The following is a 25,745-nucleotide window of genomic DNA, read 5'->3' as shown; positions in this document are numbered from 1 at the left end:
TTTCTGGCTATTAGGGACCATCCGCCAGGGAATCTGTAAGATTGCTTCTGGTGGACCCTTGGCGGACTGTCTTTGCTTCCACCACGGTCTGAGTGCGATTCCCTCCGCCTTCGTAATGTGACGGGGGGAAAATCATGGTACGATTACGGAAGGACTGCCACGGCATGGCTGGCTGTGACGGGCCTTCAGCAATTGTATTCAGCCCCTAAGTCCCTAGTACAGTGCACTGTATGTACCCAGGGCCTGTAAGTCAAATGCTACTAGTCGGCCTGCAGCACTGATTGTGCCACCCACATGAGCAGCCTTGCAAAACGTTCTCAGACCTGCCACCGGAGTATTTGTGTGCAGTTTGGTACTGCCATGTCGACCGGGCCAGTGCAAACACTTGCAGGCCCTAACCTTCTCTTTTCTTACAAGTGAGTCACCTCTAAGGTGGGCCCAAGGTACCCCTGTGGGCAGGGTGCAGTGTATGGGAAAGGTAGGACATGTCCTGATGTGTGTAACATGTCCTGATTGTGAACTACAGTGAATTTTGTTTTTCACTATTGAAAGTTATCTGTCCCATAGGGTAGAATGGGAGATTATTTATTAACTCTTATAACTATGACTTTCCATTGGGACAAGATAGAAATATGCAGCTTTGAATGCCTGAACTCAGAATATAAAAATACTTCTTTTAGGAAGGATGATTTTTCTATTGCGTGTTTGAATATACCACTTTTAGAAAGTAGGTATTTTCATGCTTAGCCATCCCGTTTGGTTGTGGATTGACTGTCTGACTTTGACGTGACAGGGGATAGGGATGTGCATTCACAGTAGACATCCACTGAGGGGTTTGAGGCGTGTCCTACCTCTCCTGAATGCATCAAGGTTGGGCTGAATAGACCTGGGCTTTATTTAGAGTAGGGGGAGGAGATTTTATTTCACCTGAATTGGCCTGGTCTGCTGTCAACGCTGGCATCGCTGTCTCCACCTCCTGCTGGGAAGCTGGACCAGAGAGGACAGAGCTGGTTTGGACTAGGCACAGATCTTGTATGCCACCAGAGAAAAAAGGAAAATGCTGTATAAATATGTGGCCCCAGACCCCCAAAATTTAGATCACTTCTGGACTCAAGAGAACCCTCTGCCAAGGAGAAAAGCTAAAAAGCTGAAGGAGAAGTACTACCCCTTTTCTGTGTGCTGTCTGTGGTTGGCCTGCAGTAGCTGTTTCTGCCAAGGATAGGATAAAGACTTTGCTTTGTGCTGTGTCCCCTGCTTGAAGAAGATCTCCAAAGGCTTGAAGTAGAGTGTGCCTCCTCTGAAGACTCAGGGACACAAAGACTAAACCACCAGCTCCCCTGAACTTCCTTGCTGGGAGTTCTGACCTGCCAAAAAGTGCATGTCTCAGTGTTGGGCATCTGGAGGTTGTTGCTGCTGTTGGGAGCTAGAAAAGAGACACTACTAGTAGAAGTGCAACGCATCTGCATTCGTTTCTGATGCATCGCCGCTGTGCCGGTGAAGAAACCAATGCAGCGCCTGCCCGCAGCTGGAGTAATCTCTGCATGCCGAATCTCATGCATTGATCTCTGATGTCCAAGATCACCACACCGTTTCCGCCCTGCTGTGCTGCTGTGCGGCTGCAAGAAACAACACATTGTGGGACCGCAGCTGGAGAGATCAACGCAAAGCTTTTGCTGCCGCATCTAAAAATGCTGCATCCCCGATCCCATTCATCACACCAGGGCAACCACGTCTACAGGAACGCCAGGGCCGCAGTAAAAATTCAAAGCATCACCCCCTGCACAGTAAGAAACTGATGCATCACCTCCCCTTCAGTAAGGAACTGATGCATCACCTCCCCTGTGTGGCAGTAAGGAACCAACATATCACCACCCCTGGAGTAAGGAACCATCACATCACCTTCCCTGGGAGTAAGGAACTGACGCATTACCTTTGCTGCAGCGGTTTTTGTTTATGATTTTGACACAACCAAAGTACTTTGTGTTGAAAGTGTTGCAGCTATAGTTTGCTATGGACCCAACTGTTTTTGTTTTCTAAGGATTACATTTTTGATTATTGTATTGTGGATTTTTGTCGTTTTAGTCTTGTTTGGTTTAGATAAAGATTATACATTTTTCTAATGTGGTGTGCTGTCCATTTGTAGTGTTTTCACTGTATTACTGCATCTGTGCACAAATGCTTTACACACTACCTCTGAGATAAGCCTGTTGGCCCGTGCCAATCTATCAAGGGAGGGCAGGGGTTATTTTAGGAGTGTATCCCCCATAACCTGACTTGGAAGAAGGGTCCCTACTTGGACAAATTGCAAACCATTGACAACTAGAGACCCCCATATCTAACACTGGATGTAAACAATGTTCTCATTTGTCCTTGCAGGCACTAGTGTCAGCATGATTTGAATGGTGCAGCAGGTGCAGGGACACAGTGCGAAAAGGCCTAGGACACCCACTGAACATCAATTATTGCTATATTTTACCAGAAAATAAGCAGTCAAAAGTGCAATTGCCCTGCTGGCACTAGGGGCATGATTTGAATGGGGCATCAGGTACAGTGGTACGGTTTAGAAAAACCCAGTCAATACTGATTATTGTTATATTTTACTGCTAAAGATGCAGCCAAAAGTATACTTGCCCTGTAATAGGTTCATGATTTGAATGGTGCAGCAGGTGCAGAGACACAGGGGCCAAAAAATCGAGGGAACCCACTGAACTTCAATTATTGCTGTATTTTACTACTGAATAAGTAGTCACAAAAGCAATTACCCTACAGACATTAGACTCATGATTTGAATGGTGCAGCACATGCAGTAGTCAATGAAATCCACTGCATACTGATTATTGCTGTATTTTACTAAAAAACAAGCAGTAACAAGTGCAATTACCTTGCAGGCACTAAGGTCATGATTTAATTGTTTGATACAAGCACTTTCAAAATTTATTACACTTGATTAAAAGATTTTATATAATTGCACTGCATACACACAAACTGTTTTATATGTGCTAATTTTCACAATATTAGAAACAGCACACTTTGTTTCTTTGCATGACAAACATATTATTGTTTGCAAGCAGATTTTTACCATCACAAATTAAGCGCATGAAACTACAGTGCCCGAATTAAAGAATCAAAGAAATATTTCTCATTTATCTTAAATACTTCCAACATTAGTAACAGTGGTTTGGTTAATTTACTAGTCTATTGTGTCATGATGCATTTACAGATACACATGCCAATGATGCAGGCACTAGGGTCATAATTTTATTATTTGAGATAAATGATTCCAAAATGTATTACACGTTTTTATTAATTAAAAGATAGACATTAATTGTATGTGCTCGCACAAAATATATCTGATGCACACAATATTAAATACAGTGCACTTTGTTTCTTTGCATAACTAATATATTATTGCTTGCAAGCACGCTTTACCATGGATTATAGGAATCAAAACCCATTAAAGAAACCTAGCATCTAATCTGCAACAATATGTCTATCTACCTCATGTATATTTTTATAAATTGCATGGAACAATTTAGTCTTCTCTATATAATGAATATAACAGAAAGCAGAAATAAGGCAACAATTATTGTGGATCTTATAAATGCATACCCTAAAAAGTGCATTATACTCAAACAGCACCTTTACTACGTACACCTTACAATACTCTGGTTGAGTGCCATATAAAAGTAAAATACAATGAAGACTTGGTTCACAGTTAATACAAATTGCTAACCTTTTAGTTCAGCACACCTCACATCCTACAAATAATAATATTACACATATTACAAATTCCTTTGTCAATAATAGTAAAACCTGATGTTTCATGTTCATAAAACATTGTTAAAAAATGTACAAAGACAATACCTATGAATCCCGCAAAACCTTTTGGCTTTGCCAGTTCTTGTTACCCTGAGTCACCAAACAACAAAGCACCCTTCACACTTCATTAAGTCCAACAACTGCTTACTTCAAACACCCTCACTATATCTCCCCAAACACAGTAATTAAAGGGCAAATGGAGGGTAGGGCCCTCTAAGCATATTAGGAAGTTTCAAAAGTGATCAATTTTTTGCCTTGTTCATAGGTAAACTATTGTGTTAGGTGTACATGCTCAGTGGTGTAGCTAGCCACTTTGATGCCTGTGGCAGACCCTGATCTTCCCACCTGCAGCAGCTGGGATAGCACGGGGGATGCCGGCAATATTCCCACAATTGCAGCTAAATGCTTGAAGAGCGGGGAGGGGTACGAGTCACCGCCCCCAAAACTTGGGCCGCTGAGGGCGGACCCGCCTCCACTTGCTACGCCACTGTACATGCTATGTACTGTCTCTTACCCAATTCATCTGTGTGTTGCATGGGTTTACCTCTTTTTGAGTAAGCATCCTATATCCTTACCTATTCTGCAGTCAACACTACTTCTCTATATTGCATTCCCTTACTTATTCTATAGTGATTGCTGGGATCTACTCTCCCTGTTCAGCCTCTTACCAATTTGGCAGTAGGTATTTTATTTCAAAATCTAATCTCCCTGTTTATTCTTCACCGAGTACTAGGACTCCCTAACAGATCTTCCTACGCTTGTCTACAGTGGGTATTATATCCATTTTATTGCATCCTGGAACCTATTGTTCAGTATCATATCTTCCAATTGAATCTTTCTAACATTTGCAATGAGTGTTGTAAACCAATACCATATCTGCATAACCACCCTCCAGTGACTATCTTACCTTCAAATCTATTTTACATTGAGTATTGCATCATTCTTTCTCATCCTCCTCCATCTTCTATAGCATAATGTCTTCAAACCCGCTTGCAGTAAGTATTGTTCTTTCCTATACTATCTATTCTACAGAGGGTGTTGTATCATCTTATCACTACTTAATTCCTACTATAATCAGCACTGTATTTCCGTAAAACATTGCCCAGTGGGTACAGAATCTGCCAACCACACTGTATCTATCTATGACACTACTGTTCCTCAATGAGTGCTAAAAGTGGGGGTGGCTCCTCCGTTATGGCTGAGGAGCATCTCTCTACTGCTGGAACCAACAGATAAAAACATGTAAAATAAAATGATAATAGAGCAATTAATAAAACTGCTTTATTATTATTTTATTTTACTTTTAGGAGCCAGAGCAGCAGCATAATCTTGAGGGTGGTCCCATCAGCAGCAGGAGGAGTGTTGGACACAGGGCACCATGAGTGCATGTCAGTTTGTACGGCCATCTTAAGATGGCCATACCAACATTTGTACTTGGATATCTCCAGGCTGTGGCTTGGAGATATCAGTAGGGCTCAGAAGCACAGGCTGCCAGTCCCTGCTGTAGCCTGAAACCAGCCTTCTTCAACCAATCCTGGTGCTGCTCTCATTATCCGTAATACCAGCATGAGAGCAGTGTCTGGACTCGCTCAGGGGACTCTGGGACCCTGTGTGCTTCGGGATTCAGGAGATGAAGAGCGAGGTGGCAGGTAAGTTATCTTTTTATACTCCCCGCACTGTCCCACCACTTTTCCTTGATAGCGACCCCCACTGGCTACATGTCACTAAAACGTCTAGATTCCAATTCTACTTGGGAGTGACATCTCATCCTATCGCCTTCTCCAACCTATTCCATCCTGTCCTTTTTCCCTATTGATTCTTCAGTGGGTATTATAGCTCGTATTTTAATGTGCAATTGGCTGTACAGTGAGAAATGTATCACCTTATGTTGGAAAGTGGATTATTGGTAGGGACAAATGTAGGTCTGCCACTGGCAATAAGGCCACTAACACAGTATAGGGCTCTGAATAGGTCTTAGAAAAATATTCTCCTGCTCAACCCTTGATAGCTTGGCTGCGAGCAGACAGGCTTAACTTCAAAGACAGGAATGTAAAGCATTTAAAAACACCAATTCAGTAAATAATTAAGACACGATGCATAATAAAAACCCAACACCACTTTATAAAAATATGAAATATTTTTTATCTTCACAATTACACCAAAACGACAAAAATACAATGTAGGAAGATGAGATATGAATTTTTGAAGATGTATCACTTTATACCACTTAGAAAACTTATAGCACCATATTGGGATATCTGGTCAGAATAGACGAGCTCAAAGTCAAAGTTTCAGGCCGACCGCAATGGGGCCCTGTGCGGCTACCTCTCACGGTAGGTCCCATCACTGTTTTTACCTTTGTACTTAGAAACTTTTCTGGAGCTTTTTCTTGCGGGGTCCCTCGATTTTCTTCACCAGGCCAGATTCGGTGAGGGTTCGTCGGCCTCGGACTTCTCCTACTCCCGGTCAAACTCTAGAAGTTGGACCTACGGAGCTTTTAGCGGGACGAACCTGGATGGCTTGGCCCGCTCGCAGTTGAAGGCTGGAGGCTTGGCTGAACAGGTTGAGTTGGTCCCCCTATGGAGCTTTTTTTCAAAGTTGCTCCAAAGTACTCCAAACTCCTGGAATTTCTTCCTGAAGTTCCCAAAGGGGTCCCAAAGTGTCTCAAACTCACTCCAAGGGTCTGGAAGCTCCACGATGGTCCTTGAAAGTTAAGCACTTAAGTTCCCACAATCCACCTGGACTAAACCCTAACAAATCCACTGGTAGTTCTCCAGGTTGAGGATCCTTGGTGGTGATGTTCCAGGTGAGCTCTGTTAACCTGTAGGTTGCAGGTAGTCTACTATTTAGTTATTAGGCAGCAAGGTAATCCATAGGGCTGTAGTTTTAGCTGGTGCAGTCTTCAGAGGGCAGGCCTTAGAATTTGCAGCCCAATTTCTCAGCATAGCAACGTCTTGCTTTCTTAAGTTTTAAGCAGCCGATCTATAAGACTCTACCCCTCTCTCATACTTATTCCAAGTTCTCTGGGTCAAGCAGGAGGTCACTCCTGGCTAATGAGAGCAGGGCAACTCCCCAATGATATGACCACATCCTGTAGAGTGTGGCGCTATTTTGTCCCAGAGTGCACTAACTCTTTCAGATTCATAATGGCTGATTTTCCAGCAGGGAGCTAGGAGCTGGATAAACGCACCCCTAGGATGGCTACTTTTCATAACCTCTCCCCCTTGCATCTGCTCATTCTTTCCTTAATCCTAGCTCTGGCTTTGGGTCAAGAGAGTAGAGTTGTAAATGACACAGAGGCCGTCCCCTTCCCTTTGAAGACCATGGTTTACAACTCCTCCCCCTGCTTTGGCATTCCTGTGTAGCAGCACACTGCACTCCCAGCAGAGCTGGTTAAGCCCAGGGGCTCTTTATCACCTCTTCAAGGCAGCCTGGCTAATCCACTTAACTCTGACTAATCAGGACAGACCAGTAATTCAACAATATGATATTGGTGGATTCTTCACTACCATTCTGGTAAGTCTTTGAATGGAAGTTCTATCATTCTCCTGTCAGGAGTTATTAGTCAATAACTTCTTGCCATGTTAACCTATGTGGCATGGGACTTGCAATGGAACAATGACTTAGGCCATTTTTCCAGTATCCGGACTTACAAAAACATATTTTATAAGTACTTTGCTTATATCTACAGGACCACCACCTCATGGAGCAACTAGGGGAGACTTTGGGGGAGATATTGCAGAACCCCCTCCACAGTGCTCCTAACAACAAAGTCGAATTTAGGCAGCACTTTATCACAATGTGGGGAGTGAAATGTGAAATTTCACTTAATCCAGGGCATATAAAACTCATTTTATCAGGGTCTACCTTATAAATACCTGACCCCCATCTTTGAGACACCTAGGGGAGACCCGGGAGGTACATAATATGCCAGAACATTGTAGGTTATCCATAGTGCCCTAAACACCAAAGTCGAGTTTAAGCACAATTTACTTTATAAAAGTAGTCATGCCACCCAGGGCTGCTTTTAAACTGACCTCAGGCTTCTACAATACACACATGTAAGTGGAGAAAAAGCTGCTGGCCTCTAAACCGCCATGCCCTATTTATACTAGGGACTGATAGGTAGTTTCAATTCCCCTGCCCTAATATGTACTAGGGCCCTATGGGGTAGGTCATGCCAATCACAGAGGTACCCCATATCATAGTGTACCCTAGTGTATGGAGGAGTTTTCAGTGTATTCTAAATGTGTCTCTTTAAGCATAGCACTGGCCTTGAGGCTGTGTAGGCTTAAAGTCAGAGTCAGTTACCACCAGTACCAGCCAGCAAGTTGGGGGGTGTCCATGGAACAGGATGACTTTGCAACACCTTATCACTGCCAACTACTTGTTCCATAGTGAGTATCGTGTCTCCTCTTCACGTCTCCCTAACTATTATCAGTGAGTAGTTTATCTAGCCATTGCCCAGTGAGCTTCACACCCTCCTCCCATGTCTATATTGAGTGATGTTTGTCCCTATCATTCCTCCATTCCACTTTTGTAGTGAGGAGCATTTCTCTCTGATTAATTACTCAACCTTTCCTGCCATCTCATGTTTCCCTACTGATTGTACCGTGATTATTATATCTATCTATTGTACTATGAGGTCACCTCTACAGTGAGCACTGCATTGCCCTGCCATCAGCACCTACCTGTTCTACAGTGAGTATTGCAGCACATCTCACTATTCCAAGTGAGTACTTTATCTCCATCCCCACTGCCCAGTGAGTGCCACTCCCTCTTACCATGGCTATAATGAGTGAAGGGTTTCCCCTATCATGCCCCCTCTACAGGTGTCCAGTGAGTAGCATCTCTCCCTATCACATTATCCAAACTCTTTTGATATATATATATATTTTCTCCCTACTGACGCTATAGCGGGACTCCATCCCTCTGTCTTATTTTCTACTGTGTGTCCCTGTCACATCTCCCTGTCTATCCTACAGTGTGTATTGTATCCCAACAACATACTCAATTTCCAGTTCCAGTTCCAAAGTAAGCTCTGTGTCTCCCTGACCCTGTCACAACTCCTACCTGTTCTCCAGTGGGTATCACATCTGCCTATGGCTTCTCCCTGGTACTGACAAATGCTAGAGTCCACCAGAGTAGACTGTTCTCAATGGCGTTTATGTTGCAATAGTTTAAGATGTGTGTCTGTGTTCAGCTTTTATGATGCGCGTGCCCCAGCTTTCTCATCTTCCCTAAAACTAAATCCAAGCTGATAAGTTTAGAATCCAGCAGATGGTCAGACTGTATGTTTGCTTTACTGGTATTTGATGGCTGACCTTGTGTGACTGTTACATTCAAATCTCACAGCTGTGTTGAGCTGGGCAGTGAAAATCGTGCAGCCTTAAAGTGCAGGAAATATTTTGTGCAATATAACAAAACAACAACAAAAAAAGTAAACCGGAAAAACAGTCACCTGGGGGCACCTCTGGCTAATTAGTGAGTCCCTTTGAGGTAGGTCTAACTGCATGCAACAGTGCAGGGGAGAGAATGCTGCTGCTGGGCAGAGTTAAATAACTTCGAAAAAGGTAACATGGCTAGGCAGAGTGATCAGGTCACTGACTGTTAGCACCATGCATGGAGGCAGCTTGTACGACCCTTCAGGTGCATGGGGTATGGTATGGGAACTACACACACGCCTGTCAGGGAAGCTTATACGACCCTTTCGGTGCATGGGGCAGGGCATGGGATTTGTCCAGATGCCTGTCAGGAAAGCATACAAGGCTTGCTCTTCTCCTAAAGGACATATCCAGGTCTTACAACGGCTGTCTTCAGGCTGGGAGCGCAAACCTGTGAGGCAGAAGGCAACTAAAACCAGCTTCTGGCATACCCTTCAACTATAGCAACAAACTCCAAACAAAGACAGCGAGGTCAGTATTGTATACACAGGAAGGAGCTGTGAGTTGCAGCCGAAGAGAACAGAGCAGGGTGGGTTGGTTTTCCACTCACATGGACAGAGGGCTGGGTAGCTGGTATTCCAGTCATAGGATGCCCTGCACCTCGGGGGTGGCACATCCTGTGACTGAAAAACAGTCCAGTTGTGCACAGCACCCAGAACACAGGAATGTAGCAATACCCACATCTTTCTGGGCAATTCCTCTACTACTAAGAGCTACCTGGGCTTGCTGCCTAGGCTTCCCAACAATGAATTCAAGGTCCTCCACTTGATGTACCATTGCAGGCACATTTTCACTCAGTGGGGCAGATTTAAAAGCCGCTTGCGCCACTGGTGCATCACTTTTTTGTGATGCACCGGTGGCGCATTATACCGCTCCATACTTACAAGGACAGGAAAAGCCATCCTGCGAGACTGATCCTGTCCTTGTAAATATTGCCCCTTTGCACGCAGCACTTGGCGTGAAAGGGGTGTTCCATGGATGTTGCTGTGGGGTTTCCCATGCAACACCCATGGAACCAGACACATTTCCAGATTCATGAGGAATCATAAATCTGGAAATGCGTGTGAATGCTACGCCTCCCCAGGTGAGGCGTAGGGAGGAGCAGCAGGAAAAATGTATTAATTTCTCGTCATTTGATTTTTCTCTTTCTATGTGTGCTGCAATCTGCAGCACACATAGAAAGAGGAAATCACATCTAATGATTGTTTTTGTTCAGGAAGGGTTCCCTTCCTGCACATAAACAATCTTCGAAACAATAAAGTTTTTGAACTTTTATGTGTGGTAATGCAGCACACATAGAAGTTGAAAAACTGCATTTCAGATGGTTTTTGTGCAGGAAGGGATCCCTTCCTGAACAAAAACAATCACCCCACGCCGTTTGTGTTCAGGGCAGCAGGAAGTATAGAGATGCAACATATTGTTGTAAATATTTTGCATCCCTGTGCTTTGAAAGTGACTCAGTGTGGCACAGGAAAATGGTTTAAAAAAAGGCACTTTCTTGTAAATCTGCCCCAGTGTACATTCACAACACACTTATTGTCCAGCATTGTTACCTCCATGCACTGTGCCATTACAGGCACACATACATTCATCTCACACATTCAGACTGTGAGCACTGTTCAGTACTGTAGCTTTTCAGTGTTGTACCAGGGTGTGCTATTAGCAAAAACACACACACTGCCAGCAAACACAACATGTGCTCGCTGCACACTTCAATCTTCATGTATTGTACCTCAAGCAACATATATACACATATACACCAAGCACATGCAGCCATTGCACACGCAATACACAGCACTACATCTCTCGTTATGTACTTCTAGCAGGCATACATAGACTCAGTACATGGACTAACCGCACATATACTGCATAGCACTGCTCCATCCTTGAGCCATACCCTTCCCAGGCACACACACATCCAGCATAGAGTTATAACTCCTGTGCTGAACAGCACTCCACATCTACTTGATGTAGGACAAGGGGAAATTAAGCACAGAGCCACAGAACGTTTAAAAAGGTGAGTGAGCATTTAGGCATCACTCCGATGGTGCAGGATAAAAGAAGGGGTTGGCCTAACGGCTAGGGCGGTCGTCCTTGAATCTGCGGAACTAGGCTCCAGTCTCTGCAATGACGCTGACCATCCTGTGATTCTGGGCAAATCACTTAATCTACTCTTGCCTAACAACAAAAAAAGGAATCCTCCTCTTGTAACGCAACTGGTGCTATGGAGAGCGCTCTGACACCCGATACCTGTGGGTCAAGTTCACGCTATATAAAACTCCGTAAAATATATATATATATATATTTTTTAAAGACCTGTTTACTACTACTGATCACTAGACAGTATGCTGCCACCATCGCACTATTGCTGTTTAACTCCTGGTGAAAGTGGTGGTCTGTCACCAGTACATCTTTTACCATGCGGAGGAATTTTCCATCCCAACATTCTCCTAATATTGAGGAGACAGAATAGGACACTGCACAAGAATGATTACATTTAAACATTGTCTATGACTAATGATGCATGTAGATGGATTCATTGTCAATAAAGGAATTGTGACCTGAACAATTTCCCCTGTTTTATTCTGCACTTTAAAAAAAAAATTAAAGATAAGATAAGATGTATTGTCAGACTTTATATTATTTTGTTGAACAAGAGACTGACTAAAAATATTCTTGTGGGATACCTGAAATACTTGGACATTTGTACTTACTTGGATGTTGCAGATTGTTGAACTACGAGCAAGGAGAGTGCCTCTTATGTAAAAGTCTGAACCTTGTTGGTATTAACAAACACCTTGCAGAAAAAGATAGCATATCTGTGCAATTAGATTGAGAGAGTATCCTAAACACAGTTATGTCTTCAGTGTTTGCAAAGGAAGACCTCTTTTTGTAAAATGGTTTTCCAGTCAAAGAATAGCACATAGTTAATTATAGAAGATGCAAGTATATCTATAAATCTACAATGTAAGGATATTTGTCAGGGCAGTCCTTGACTTTTCTGACGCTCACTACAATGGATGAACATGTTTACACTTACTAATTGTTTTACAGTCTGCTCCTGTGTTTGAGTATTTGCTGTTGCTTACACAATGTCTAATGCTTTTGGCAACTCTGAGCCTGTTCTTGTAATAATAACCACCGCAAATGCCCAGTGGTATAAACCACTCCTTTTCTACCAGATTACTGTTTTGTTTACACACACATTGACAGCACTGCCTCATTAACTGAATTGTATAATACTTTTAACCACAGGTGCTGTCCAACTGGGTCCATTTCCACATGTCCACCATGAACTCCAGCAGCAGCAGTGCTCCCTTCTTCATCTTGATGGGCTTTCCTGGAGCAGAGGCAGCAAAAATCTGGCTTACTCTTCCTTTGAGTTTCTTGTATCTTCAGTCCATTCTGGGAAATGGTCTTATTTTGTTCACCATAAAGACAGACACTCAGCTCAGAGAGCCCATGCATCTTTTGCTCTGCATGCTTGCAACCACAGACCTGGGCCTGGCGCTTTCCACTTTGCCCACAGTGCTCGGGGTGTACTGGTTTGACTACAGAATAATTGATTTTGATTCCTGCCTGGTTCAGTTGTTCTTCATGCATAGTCTTTGTTCAGTAGAGTCGGCCATTTTGGTGGCCATGGCTTACGACCGCTTTATTGCCATATGTAACCCACTGAGATACGCCTCACTAATGCACCCAATCATTGGAAAAGTAGGGCTTGTCGCGGTTCTCAGAGGTGCGGGTATTCATGTGCCTATACCAGTGCTGTTGAGCAGGCTTCCGTTCTGTGACAACAAGGCTCTTTCCCATGCCTTCTGCTACCAGTCTGATGTAATGAAGCTTGCATGCGCAGATACGACCATTAATAGTATGTATGGCTTAGTCCTAGTACTCACCACATACATTCTAGACTCAAGCTTCATCGCGTTTTCCTATGTGATGATTCTGAAGAGTGTTCTGAGTGCATCTCGACAAGCGGAACGCGCAAAGGCGCTCAATACCTGTGTGAGCCACCTCTGCGTGGTTTTTCTCTTTTACGTCCCACTTTACGGTGTAACCTTGGCCCATCGATATGGCAGGAGTTCTTCACCACTTCTCATTATTCTCATGGGCTTGTTCTTCCTTGCATTACCCCCAGCTTTGAACCCAATAGTTTACAGCATAAAAAACAAACAGATCCGTGATGCCATTGGCAAGAAAGTCTGGGCGAAGTAGACGATGGCTAAGGACTCCAAAAGTCATCATAATACTGGTCAGCAAAGCAATCCAGCAACTCATTAGCAATGTGGCGGGGAGGTCATTGAATGCTTTTTTTGAATGAATTACTTTTTTATGACTGAATTCTTCTGCTCAGAACTACAGTAGCAGACTCATAACCTTCTCCCTACCATGAAGGTGAAATAGGAGATCCACTTTTGTTGGGTACATAAAAAATTTGACCAGGTTGACGTGTATAACAATCTGAGCTGGTAGCAGGACAGAAGGACAGTCATAAGAACTCACAAGTCTGTGGTAAAGCTGTAAGTGGCATCCTTGTATCACCTAGTCAGAAAGCTCCAGTTGAATCTTCTTAGTCCCTCCGTGGTGTCCTTGTGGTGGGTTAAAGCAATGCTTGTACCTTCACGCCATATGGGAATGTGAGTTTTGAGAATGGGATGAGTGCTGGATTAGAAAACTTGTATTGTAAATGTCTTAAAACCACACTCTTCCCCTCAAGGCGGGGAAGAATAAGTAAGTCAACTACCATTAAAGATTGGACTTATGAGTATGATGTGACTATTAGATGCCCTGTTTATGAAATACTACTTTCTTCTGCCTAATGCAGGTAACCCTTAGCCTGAAGTAAATCATGTTGCAAGATTTAATAATAATAAACTCTGGGCATGCACGTAAATGGAGGTTAGTCAAAATCTCGCAGTGGAACAATTTCAAATCAAATATGAGTGGGAAAACAGGAGCTCTAACACAGGTTTCCATTCCTTGAGAAAAATAAATTCTGTGTCATCTCCTTCCACAGAGATTTAGCACACTTAAACGCACCCACCTGGGGCTGGTTGTACTAAGCAATGGTCGCAAAATTCTAGTAACAATTTGTGAATAGTATTTTTGAGACCAGTGTGGTATTTCACATACCCACCTACCTACTAATAGGTCTGTTTCCAAATACTGAATCTTAGTGGGTTGCAAATCAACCTACCTTATATCTATTAAGGAGTTAGACCACAAATTGAGACCCACTATGTTTCTCTACCATTACTGGGATGGTAGCCTGCTATGGTTAGCTGACCATCATGCCTTTGATTGCTTTCAAGTAAAACAATCTTTTTTTTAATGTAGACTTTTTTCCTCGAAGGAAAACGGGATGCATTTAAAAAATGCAATCATTTTAAGATTAGGCAGTAGTACCACTTGTTCTTGAAAATATTTATTTTTTTCAAAATTCACAAAGAGGAGGGTGTCCCTTGGAAAGCCCTCTCCGTTTACGAATGGGTTGCTGCTTCCTTTGTATGTTTTTTGGTCGCAAAACATTGATACATCCCATTCAAAATTGGTATTTGGAAGGGACACCTTAAACATGCCCCTTAAAAATTCTGATTCAGTATGTATTTGGAAACCAACATTACGATTATGTAACATGTTACTGCAGTGCAACTTGTCCATGCTACATATAAAAATATTTTGGTGATCACAAATGTCCTAATGTTTTGTAATTGGAACATTTGCAAATGCAGAATGCCTTAGTAGATCTGGCCCCTAATAACTTATGGTACACTACCATCCACCCCTACTAAAAGATCACTTTCTCACACTGTTATTGGTCTCTTGGCACCCAAAAGCATCTACTGCTATGCCTGTCAGTCCAAGAATTGTTTGCTGAGATTTCACTATCTATATTGATAATACTAATTACTTATATTGATGTCTGAGGCTTGAGCATGTAGGACCCTGCTTGATCCTGTAATCTCTTTATGTTTTAAAATTGTTTTAAAATTGAACTTGCACTTAATACAGAGATTGTTATTGTGAGGCAGTTGATTTGGGGACTGCTTTCACTGCGGGGGACACTGTTACTATTTTAATTGAGATACCAATTTGTAAGGAGAGACCTCTAGTCTCCCTTTGCACATTATGAGGTATAGCCGTTTTCAGTGTTTCACCCGATTTCCAGTAGTGGCTACCATCTTGGTTGGTGCATTAGTTGTTGCTTCATGCACCACACATGCCGGCCCGGCTACTCAATGAGTTCCGGGGTGTGGAGGTGCCGCAGGCACTCCGAAGGCGGGTAAAAGACTAGCCTGTCTGCGCCCATCCATGCCTGGCCAGGACCAGAGGGCAGAACCTCTGTCCGTCTTAATCAAAACAGAAGCAGGATGAACTACTCTGCTGAAGAAATTCAACCACTTAATCCAATAGAAGGTAGGACCTGTACTTACACACTTAACCCTGACAACACAAGACTGAGATGTGTAGAATGCAAATGAAATCTAGGAGATAAAACCACATGGTGACCACTGACCCACCTACAATGGCAACATTTAACCCCTTCCATGCTGATGACGAGCTGAGCTCGTCATGGCGTAGCCCCCTTGCACGCTGATGACGAGCCCAGCTCGTCACGTAACATGCGATTTACAAAATCTCAGCGTGCGAGCGGAATTCCGCTAGCGCGCATGAGGTTAAAAGGCTTTACTGGCCGATGTATTTATTCAACTACAGATGTCTATCCAAACATACTTTAGATCTATTTATGTTTATAGAGGACGAAAAAACAGAAGCCATTTTCCTTACAGAAACCTGCTTTCAGTAAGACTCTATGCCTGACGTAGCCAGGAGACTTCCACCAGGATATGCTATCGCTAGAAGGGACACAGAAGGAGGAAAGGGGGGGGGGGTCGCAGTTGAATACAAATAGAGAATGAAAGTTAAAACCAACCCTATACCACTTGCCGGGTGTGACAGGCTGCTATTCTCTTTGGAATTAGCACCCACCTTCACTTTTTCAGGATTACTCACCACACAATTCATAGAAGCGCTCCCAGATGTTGGGGCAGAATATATTGTTACGGCAGCCAATTTTGATATCTTAGGAGACCTCACTTGGAAAATAAGAACTGCAAAAAGATTAGAGCTTCTTATTGGACCTTGAAGTGGTCAGATTAACACAGCGAGTGAATGGTCCCACTCATAATCAAGAGCACCTTCTCAAGCCCATCTTTTCCTATATATTCAACCTAATCATTGGAAATCCCTTAGAAATTATATAACCGTAAAATGATTCAGTTCCAGTTGTCTAAACTCAGCCACATTGCTGAGGCTCATACCAAATCTAGATTTCGTCGAAACTGGACAAAATTGCTTACAAAAGAATGGGAGAACATGCACTCCAATTCTATTCCTGAAAGGACTGGAGACATAACTCACAGATACAATAATTTCAAAACATGGATTCTGAATCCTAATCTCCTGGTGCCTCTGCAACTACAAACATCTTCATGCACTGGAGGGAAAGCATCATTGTTCTCAAGTGAGCTCCAGGAACGAAAAAAAGAATTCAAACAGGTTGCGGAGGAAAAACTGTGATAGCATAAATAAAAATAACTATAAATAAAACTGTCAAGAAGTACCACCATCAGCGAAGCAGGAGTCAACTAAATTGCTAACAAAATACAAAATGTACCAAACTCGTAAGTTTTTTTTTTACAATCTGGTGAATAGTTTAATACATCTCCCCTGCACTAAATCCAGCCCACCCCGCCTCAGAAGCACCCTGCAATCAATTGCCTAATTTCTTCCTAGAAAAGGTTATCACTATCCTTCATACTCTAGTGGGCCGATTCACAGAACTAATTTAAGACAAAATCCTAAACGTACTACTTTTGGTATTCATAGAAGGCACTTAGTAGTAGTAAAGTTAGGATTGTGTCTTAAGACAAACTAAAGACAAACTTAAGACACACTTAAGACACACTTAAAACAGACTAAAGACAGACTTAAGACAAACTTAAGACGGACTTAAGACAGATTTAAAATAGGCTTAAGACAAACTTAAGACAAAATCCTAACTTAAGTCTGTCTTAAGTCTGTCCTAAGCCTGTCTTAAGTTTGTCTTAAGTCAAACGTAAGACAAAATCCTAACTTTACTACTGCTAAATGTCTTCTGTTAATACCACAAGTAGTAAGTTTAGGATTTTGTCTTAAGTTCGTTCTGTGAATCGGGCCCTAGGAGAATATAGGTTGACTATCATATGCTTAGAACAGTGGAATGGAAATTCTCAGATACTCAAGCTATTTTGTCATTTCTCAAATCGGGCTACCCTCAGAATCAAGCACCCCCAGATATTATTTCTAAAGGAAGGACGCCAGTTGTTACCATCCTGACTAATATGTTTAACCACTACCAGTCATTAAAAACTGGTGAAGTCCCATCTAAGTGGAAACATGCCATAGTTAGATTTAGGCCTCGGCGGTAGGACGTGATCTGTAAAAAGCACATGAGGCCCTCCTAATCTGGAGCAAATACAAGTTGGTGACAAACCTGTCAAAGGCCTTGTCTTGCCCTGTGTAACCAGTCAGGGGTACAACATGAGCCAGCTCTGGTAAGAAGGCCCTTTAACCCTGGGGGACCACCAACACACATGTTGCACCAGACTCATGAACCTTAGGCTCACTATAGAGGAGACCAATCTCCCAGTAAATCAGGCGATCACCTGAGGTGTCACCAGTTGCATGGTGCTTGACCTGCCGCTGTAAGCCCTCAAGAGAGGGGCAATTCATTGAGCCTTGCAGAACTCCTCCATGGTGGGACACCTTACTGCTTCCAGTTGGGCAGTTCAGGTATATTTCTCAGGGTGGCAACATCCTCCCCTCAGGTTGAGCCTCCTCCCAGACCATAAGATTTTCCAGAGAGGGCTTCCAGTGCCCCTTGCCCTTCCTCTTTTTGGCAGGCACCTGGGCCATGATTCCAGACTCCAGCTCCTCCTGACTGCCTTCCCTGGCAGCAATGGACCATCTGGTCAGACACACCCACTCAGGCAATCATAACATCTCCAAGGGTGACCTGAGATCCACCTCCTACCAGATGGTGTGCTCCAGGTCATTGCCAAGCAGATAATCCACAGGCATCACAGCTCCACTAAAAAAATCTGAGAATGTTTGTGCCGGTAGAAACAATACTTGCATACAACAAGTAACCCTGGAGCTCACGGTTACCAGATATGCGATGCCCAGGAGAATTCCGCAGTAGCCTTGACTGTTCAGCATCAAGTAACTCCCATTCGAAAGTAGACCAAAAACTGGAGTAATCACGGCAGCTGGGGCACCCCTCAGATGAACAGAAAAACACATTTTTCCAGCTGAGAGCAGTGGGAAACACGACAGCCATATTAGTATTGCAAAACATAGGTCAATTCCGGTCTGCCGCGATGCGACGCACACCACCATCAAAGCGCGCTCGCCACCGCAGTGGTGTGAGCCAATCAAGATTAAACGCCGTGCGGAATGACATCCGCCGCTCCACAAATTAGGATGGCCCAAACAAGCAGACGCACCGCAGCTGAGACACCGGCTAACCAGAGACGGTGGAAACTCGACAGCGGAGCGCGATACCAGAGTCCCGGTCCACACCACCCGGTCATGACCGCCATGGACCCAGCTCTACATGTGTTCCCGGTGCTGTACCTGCTACATCACTACCAAATCATGGGCCACCGCGGACGCCACAGCAGGTAAGCAACTACACAAATACAACACACAACACACGGACTGACACAGGGTCCAAATCTACAACAGACACCCTGCTGGGGGCAACAACACATCCACAAGGGAACCCACACATGACCCACCTGCCACCAAGTCACCCCTCTGCATCCTGGACACACATCCACCGCAAAATTGCAGCAATGTCCCGGTCACGTCACCGCAGCGATGAATACAGGCACACAATGCAGAAGGCAGGGCCAGTCCAAAGTATGGACAGGGCACAAAGACCCCAGGGACTCACCTCCCCCCACCACACATCAACACACCCCATGAGGGCACAGGCCAGGTGCCCATCCTGTGTACTCCCATGCACAGCAACAAGCCAGGTCAATACACACCCTGCACTACACAACAAACAACTAGGGAGATAGCCACTGCAGGAGTGGCCACACAGGAACACACAACACACAGCACAGTGCCAGGAAACACACACACCACAACACCACCACACACATGGAAACAAACATGAATACAAGCACCAAAGTAACACATACAAGGAACAAACATACAAATGGACACACAGCCTGCATGCTCACACATACATACCACACACTCACACACAGACACCCAAAATGTCTACAGCAATGGAGCACTCCAAATCAGCAATCCAAAGTGGGATGTACACAAATGGAAGGCCATGGAGACACACAACAAGCATGTGCACATGTCATCCAAGACCAGGAACACAGAACACCCCCCTCAGCCCATCAAACCACACATGGCTGCTACAGTCAGTGAATTCAAACCACAGCCAACACAGTGCAACAACACAGGGAGACAGCAAGGCATACCAACTAAAGGCACAAGGAAGGAAGGAAGGCCTGGAAGTCTAACTGGGAACAGCCACACGTGCATGCAACAACCCCACAGGAGTACACCTACAGCACAACACACAGGGCCCATATACATATCCATTACTGACAAACACCAGGAGGAATTTACACACATACCCCCCTCACAACAGCAGCACATAACACCAGTGCCACACACACTGAAGGCTGCCAATAATTGCCAGTACATACACACACAAACAAACACACACCCTGGGTGTAGCCACAAACATAACACACACACACACACACACAGGGATGCCAGAACAGATGTCTGCCCAAAAACAACACACAAACACAAAACACAACCGAAGCACACACAGAACCCCATCAGAAACAGACATACCCTGTCAGCCAAACTGTGGAAAGGCAATGGGAGCACAGACACATCAGGAGTGTACAATCCCATTACCCAGGACCAAATCACACACAATATACCACAAATCACACAAGAAGTGCACCATCACAGAACAACACCGCCACATCAAACCAACTACAGATGCACATGAAATAAAAACTGAACAAACACTGCAGGACATCAGGGGATGCACATCAGGCAATGCCAAGGACACATACACACAGCACTGTATGCACAAAAAGCAGTGTTTGCACACCAAGCATAATAGTCACTCACAGACATGACCGAAACAACCTCAACACACACACACCAAATCAGCACAGCACAAACACAACAGCACACCCAGGAAGTGAAGCAATACCACAGCCAACACACATACATCCAACACAACAACAACAGATGCACCACCCTGGGATACAAGAGAAGAACCATCTTGACCAGAGCACTGGGCAGCACACACAGCTGAAGTGCACATGAGCAATCCTGGCTGATAAATAGCACAAGAACATCACATATAAACCATTGGGGCAATACCCAGAGTGGAAAATTTTTCTTGGCACAAGAACTGCACCATAAAGCACAGTGTCACAAATGAAGTGATGGGGAGGCACACACACATGTAAACCAAGAGTACAGCTGTCATCAAAGTGAACTGTTTCTGTTTCTGTTTCAAAAGCTTTATTCGACAGTAAGTCATAAAAGCACATACAATACACAGACTATCACAATACACAATAAATAGTACATAAACAATACACAGAATTAAAAAAAGTTATTAAATCCCATTTAGATACTATCAAATCAAGGAACATATTAAAATTCATATTTTGATGCTTTAAAATTACTTCCTGAATTAAAAAGAGCTTACAAATTACAATGATTCCTTATGCATGACTAACAGCTGGTGACAATAAATTGCGTGTGCGGATAATCCAAACCCACCTTAAAAATTTCGCTAGTGCAATGGCTATGGGTGGGGAGCAATCAGAGGCTAATATTCTTAAAGCTTCAATATGCCTCACAGTACCCAGAGATGAACAAATGGGTCTCAGCCATTTGCGCCGTGGGGCTGCATATAAGGGACATACAAAAAATAAATGGGCTACAGTCTCTGCCTTATCTAAACAATTATGGCATTTTCCATCTTGAGATGGTGCCCATTTATGAGTAAAAGCTTTTATTGGTAGAGTCCCTATCCTGAATTGAATATATAGTTTACGGTCAAGGGGACTTCAATTATATCCCAATATGGTTCACAGGGCTGCCAAAATTTATTATCTAAAAAACGGCATGTCAAGTTGGTATTCATACAGGACCAGTAGTGTGACATCTGAACCATTTCCCAATATTTTTCTTTCATTCGGATTTTTGTGGGGAATTTCGCAATCTCTGGTTCATCCCATAATAGTCTTAGGTCCAGCTTTACTAAGAGAGACCTTATGTCTTTTACCAACTGAATTTTGTGAAAACAATCTACACGGATCACGTCTTTCAAACCCTCGGCATAGTGAATAAGTTCGGGTGTGGACTAAATTCGCCTCCAATAAAGAAGTGGGCGTAGCCTTGCTAAATCTACCACATTTTTTCTGCCCAGGTCTAATAAGAGCGGAACCATGGGAGTACTTTGGGGAACACCAATTAGTCAACGAAAAAATTAGTTTTCAGCTTTTGCAAGGTGACTCAGGTTATTAAATCCCCATAACTCTGCTCCATAGAGGGCAGAGCTTATCACTTTGGTGTTATATATTTCCAAAGCTGGAGTAATTGGTTTTGTGAAAGAGGATTTATGTTTGGAGGATAATATTCCTGCAAGCTGGTGGAATTTTAAGATGCTCTTATCCGTGTGGCTTTTCCATCCCATGTCATTTTGTAACATGGGCCCTGGAGACGATCAGGGTGTCATCTGCAAACATGAGGACAGGTACGCGAACCCCAGCTAAATGGGGGCGTCAGTAGGGGATCCGGAGAGATGGTCCACAATTCCATTGATGTATAAGGAAAACAGGGTGGGGGCCAAGCACAACCCTGCCGAACACCACGTTCGACGGGGAATGAATCAGTAACCTCATCCTGTGACCCCCATCTGATCCTGGCAAAGTTACTCTCATGTAAGCGGACGAGGAGAGTCAATAACTCCGGGGCCATCCCCAGTTCTTCGAGGACTCTCCTGAGTTTGTGACGGGGTACCAAATCAAAAGCCGATTTCAAGTCGACGAATACCTCGTAAAGAGACCCTTTGGTCAAGGCACAATTTCTCCAGTAGATTGTAAGGAAGCGGAAGACTTGATCTATGGAACTGGTGCACGGGCGAAAGCCAGCTTGGAATGGAGAAAGTATATTATGTTCCACGGCCCAAGACTGTACTTTATTTTGAACTAGGCGGCCCATTAACTTTTGGGCTGAATCTATAAGGCTAATAGGCCTATAATTACTGGGGAGGGATTTGTCTCCCTTTTTAAAAACAGGGATTATTTCTGCTCCCATCCACGAGGGTGGAATAGGAGCACCCTTTGCCACTGTATTAGCTAGCAGTGCAAAGTACTGGCACCAGGTAGGTCTATCACTTAGGAAGACATCCGCTGGGATGCCACCCATGCCTGGGGCTCTTCCACTTGTCACGCAGTCTAGTGCTAGATCAACATCTTTAATAGAAAATACTTGATTTTGATAAAAGATATAGGCGGTTAAGGAATTTTCATCCTTTGTCGGGATGCAGGCATACTGAGGTTTAAAAAAAAATTAACCACTGGGATTGCGCAACATTATTTTGAGGAGGTTCTGCACATCCTCCCCTATCCAATTTAACAATATTCCAAAATTGCTTGGAATCTTTAGCTTCACAAGCATTCTTCATGTCCCGCCACCTTTCTTGATCCCATTCCCTTTTTGCCACCCTCTGCGTGAGCCTGTAAGAATCCCTTGCCTCTCTTACTTGAGCGGGGTTCTTGGATTTTAATTCTACGCTCAATTTATGGCGAGCTAGTCTACAGGCCTCATTGTACCACCTTGCCACATTAGTGTTTGAGCCTCGACTACAAGTCTTTGACTCTTTAGAGAAGAAGGTTTTTAAATTAGAGAAGAGACGGGTATGTGCTTCTGACATAACTAGAGGAAAATCCGAGCCATTGGTTTGAGTATTTAGATAGGTTAATTCGCTCACAACCACTGCTTTAAGTGCAGTCAATTTGACCAGATTTTAAACAGCTACTGCAAAAATAGTAAAGATGTCATCTGTATGATATGCAGGTCTTGCTCAATCACCTTCAAAAGGATATTTGGTAGAAGGAAATTACCTCACCCCACCTGGCTGCAGCTCAGGTGTGGGGCCCCCCCAGATTGCTCAGAGGGACGCCCGATGTACCGACGGAGAGAGTGGTGCTCCACACACCTGAGCTGCAGCCAGGTGGGGTGAGGTAATTTCCTCCTACCAAATAGCCTTTTGGAGGTGATTGAGCAAGACCTGCATATCATATAGGTGACATCTTTACTATTTTTGCAGTAGCTGTTTAAAATCTGGTCCTGAAGAAGGCAGTGGCGCAATTCCAGCCACATCTGCCGAAACATGTCGACCCTACTTTCAGGCAGATATTTTGTCAAATCTGTCAGCTATCTATATTTTTAATATTGGGAGAATGGAGAGACTCTATTAAAATAGTTTATTCCTACTCTACTCTACCCAATTTTATAACACATTATTCTTTTTTCACTTCACTTTTATGCACTGCAATTCAGTTACCCTGGTGAACTAATTCTTCCGGTTCCACCCTCTATAAATAATTCCTGTCTGTCACATAAACCATCTCGTGACAGACCACACTTTCTCCTGGGTTAGGAAAGCCCAGATGATGAACAGGGCGGTACCGGACGGAAACTCATGGGCACTTTTTCCCTATTTAAGGATTTCAGTGCGTTTTGTTACGTATTTGCACAAGTCACTTTTTAGTCTGCATTGGTTGCGTCATTGCTTGGTTACACAGTAGAACCGTATTTTTTCCTTCTTGACCCACAGACATATTTTGTTGTGTATATACATTCAAGCTTGACCATCAAAATATCATTGACTGGGGGCAGAATATGCAGAACTTTACAGCATAGACTCTGGCGAACCCAAACCCAGGCCACCTGCAGGACGACCTTTAGGTTTTTTTACTGCAGGAATATAAAAGTTAAGGAACCCCACACGAAAGTCTGGGACCACTGACCAAGACTCCTGGAAGAGGCGGATGTCAAACTGGTCTATAAATCTACACCATTCTGAAGATAATAGTTTACTACCAATGCCTGCAATATTCCATGAGAGGAGTGACAGATTTTCTTTGCTTTCCGGGGTTGTACTAACATTTGGAGGCCTCTCTATGCTTACTAAAGTGTCACTCTCTCTAACTGATATTATCTCGGCAGCGGTAGTTTTAGTAATCAATGTAATAACCGGAGTTAGACTCTTTATACCGACACCTGGATCTATGGTGGGATTAAAATGTTCCAATACGGGAGTAATAGATTCTTGTAAAGGCCTGATGTTACTCGTTATACTAGCTGAGGAGGGGACAGGCAGCAAGTTATCAAGATAAGTAGCCACGTTACCTTGTACATGGGGCACAGTGTTTCTAGTACTTGGTAATGTGATTCCCAATAAACCACTAGTATCATCATTTAGTCAATCGCATGCCTCCATGTCAGTCAAAACACCAAAACGATTCCTCAAATCTATTCCTTCGAACAGAGTTGGAGTTTTCCTCCCGGGTGAAAAACATACGAGCAATCGATTTGGTCTAAAACTCCGGGTACTCCTTGAACACCATGTCCTATCATAGAAAAATTCCAGAGTTAAAGGTATTATTTCAGAGCCCCTTTGTTGAGGAGGAAGCAAATTTGCCAACACATTAGGTAAAACTTCAGGACTAGAAAAGTTCACTGCTATGCAATCACCCCTGAATCTTTTCTTATGGGGACCCACCCATGACAACCTTCTAGCCATGATCATTTCCCTTTCTAATTGCTGGCTACCCCTTTCGGATATCTTCATATTATTAATCAGCCAATGTAATGCTTTATCCATTAGGGATGCTGAAGATTCCACTTGGTCTTGGCCCAGAGGCGGAGCATTGGCCAGCACAAGAACTAATGGTATGGCCTCTGGAATAAACTGAAAGGGCTCCTTCTCTAAGTTGGATTTGTGTATGTTCAAGGAGGAAACCGGGGGACTAACAAGAGAGTGGCCACTTTCGAGATTTACATGCTCACTGATAGGATTTGTAGTGACACTATTTAAAGCTAAATTATGGGTGGATAAACCATTGAGAACAGAGGGAGAGTGGAATACATTCTTAGCTATAGGCATCTGTGGATCACGCCCCATTGGCTTAGCTGACTGGCCTGTATTTTCATGGGATTCTGGGGCTGACATTATAGGAAAATCATTCGAAGGGACCAGGCCACGTGTTTGATCAAGAGCTATAACTCTTTCTTCAATTAAGGTTAGTCTGTTCACAATGGGTGCCAAGGTTAGTTCTAGGTTCTCTTTAAATGTTA

The 25,745-nt window shown here is 43.6% G+C and overlaps 1 protein-coding gene across 1 annotated transcript; it reads left to right on the top strand.

Annotated features, from left to right (window-relative positions):
• Positions 1-12,545: 12,545 nt before the first annotated feature.
• On the top strand, positions 12,546-13,481 carry LOC147693487 (olfactory receptor 51G2-like). The gene has a single exon (XM_086933227.1). The coding sequence runs from the start codon at positions 12,546-12,548 to the stop codon at positions 13,479-13,481; it is 936 nt and encodes a 311-aa protein (XP_086789353.1).
• Positions 13,482-25,745: the final 12,264 nt, after the last annotated feature.

The sequence above is a fragment of the Lissotriton vulgaris genome, chromosome 8 (assembly GCF_964263255.1).
Source record: "Lissotriton vulgaris chromosome 8, aLisVul1.2, whole genome shotgun sequence".
Lineage (NCBI taxonomy): Eukaryota > Metazoa > Chordata > Amphibia > Caudata > Salamandridae > Lissotriton > Lissotriton vulgaris.
Note: the sequence above shows the minus strand (reverse complement) of the source record. Positions and strands in the feature narration are given on the sequence as shown.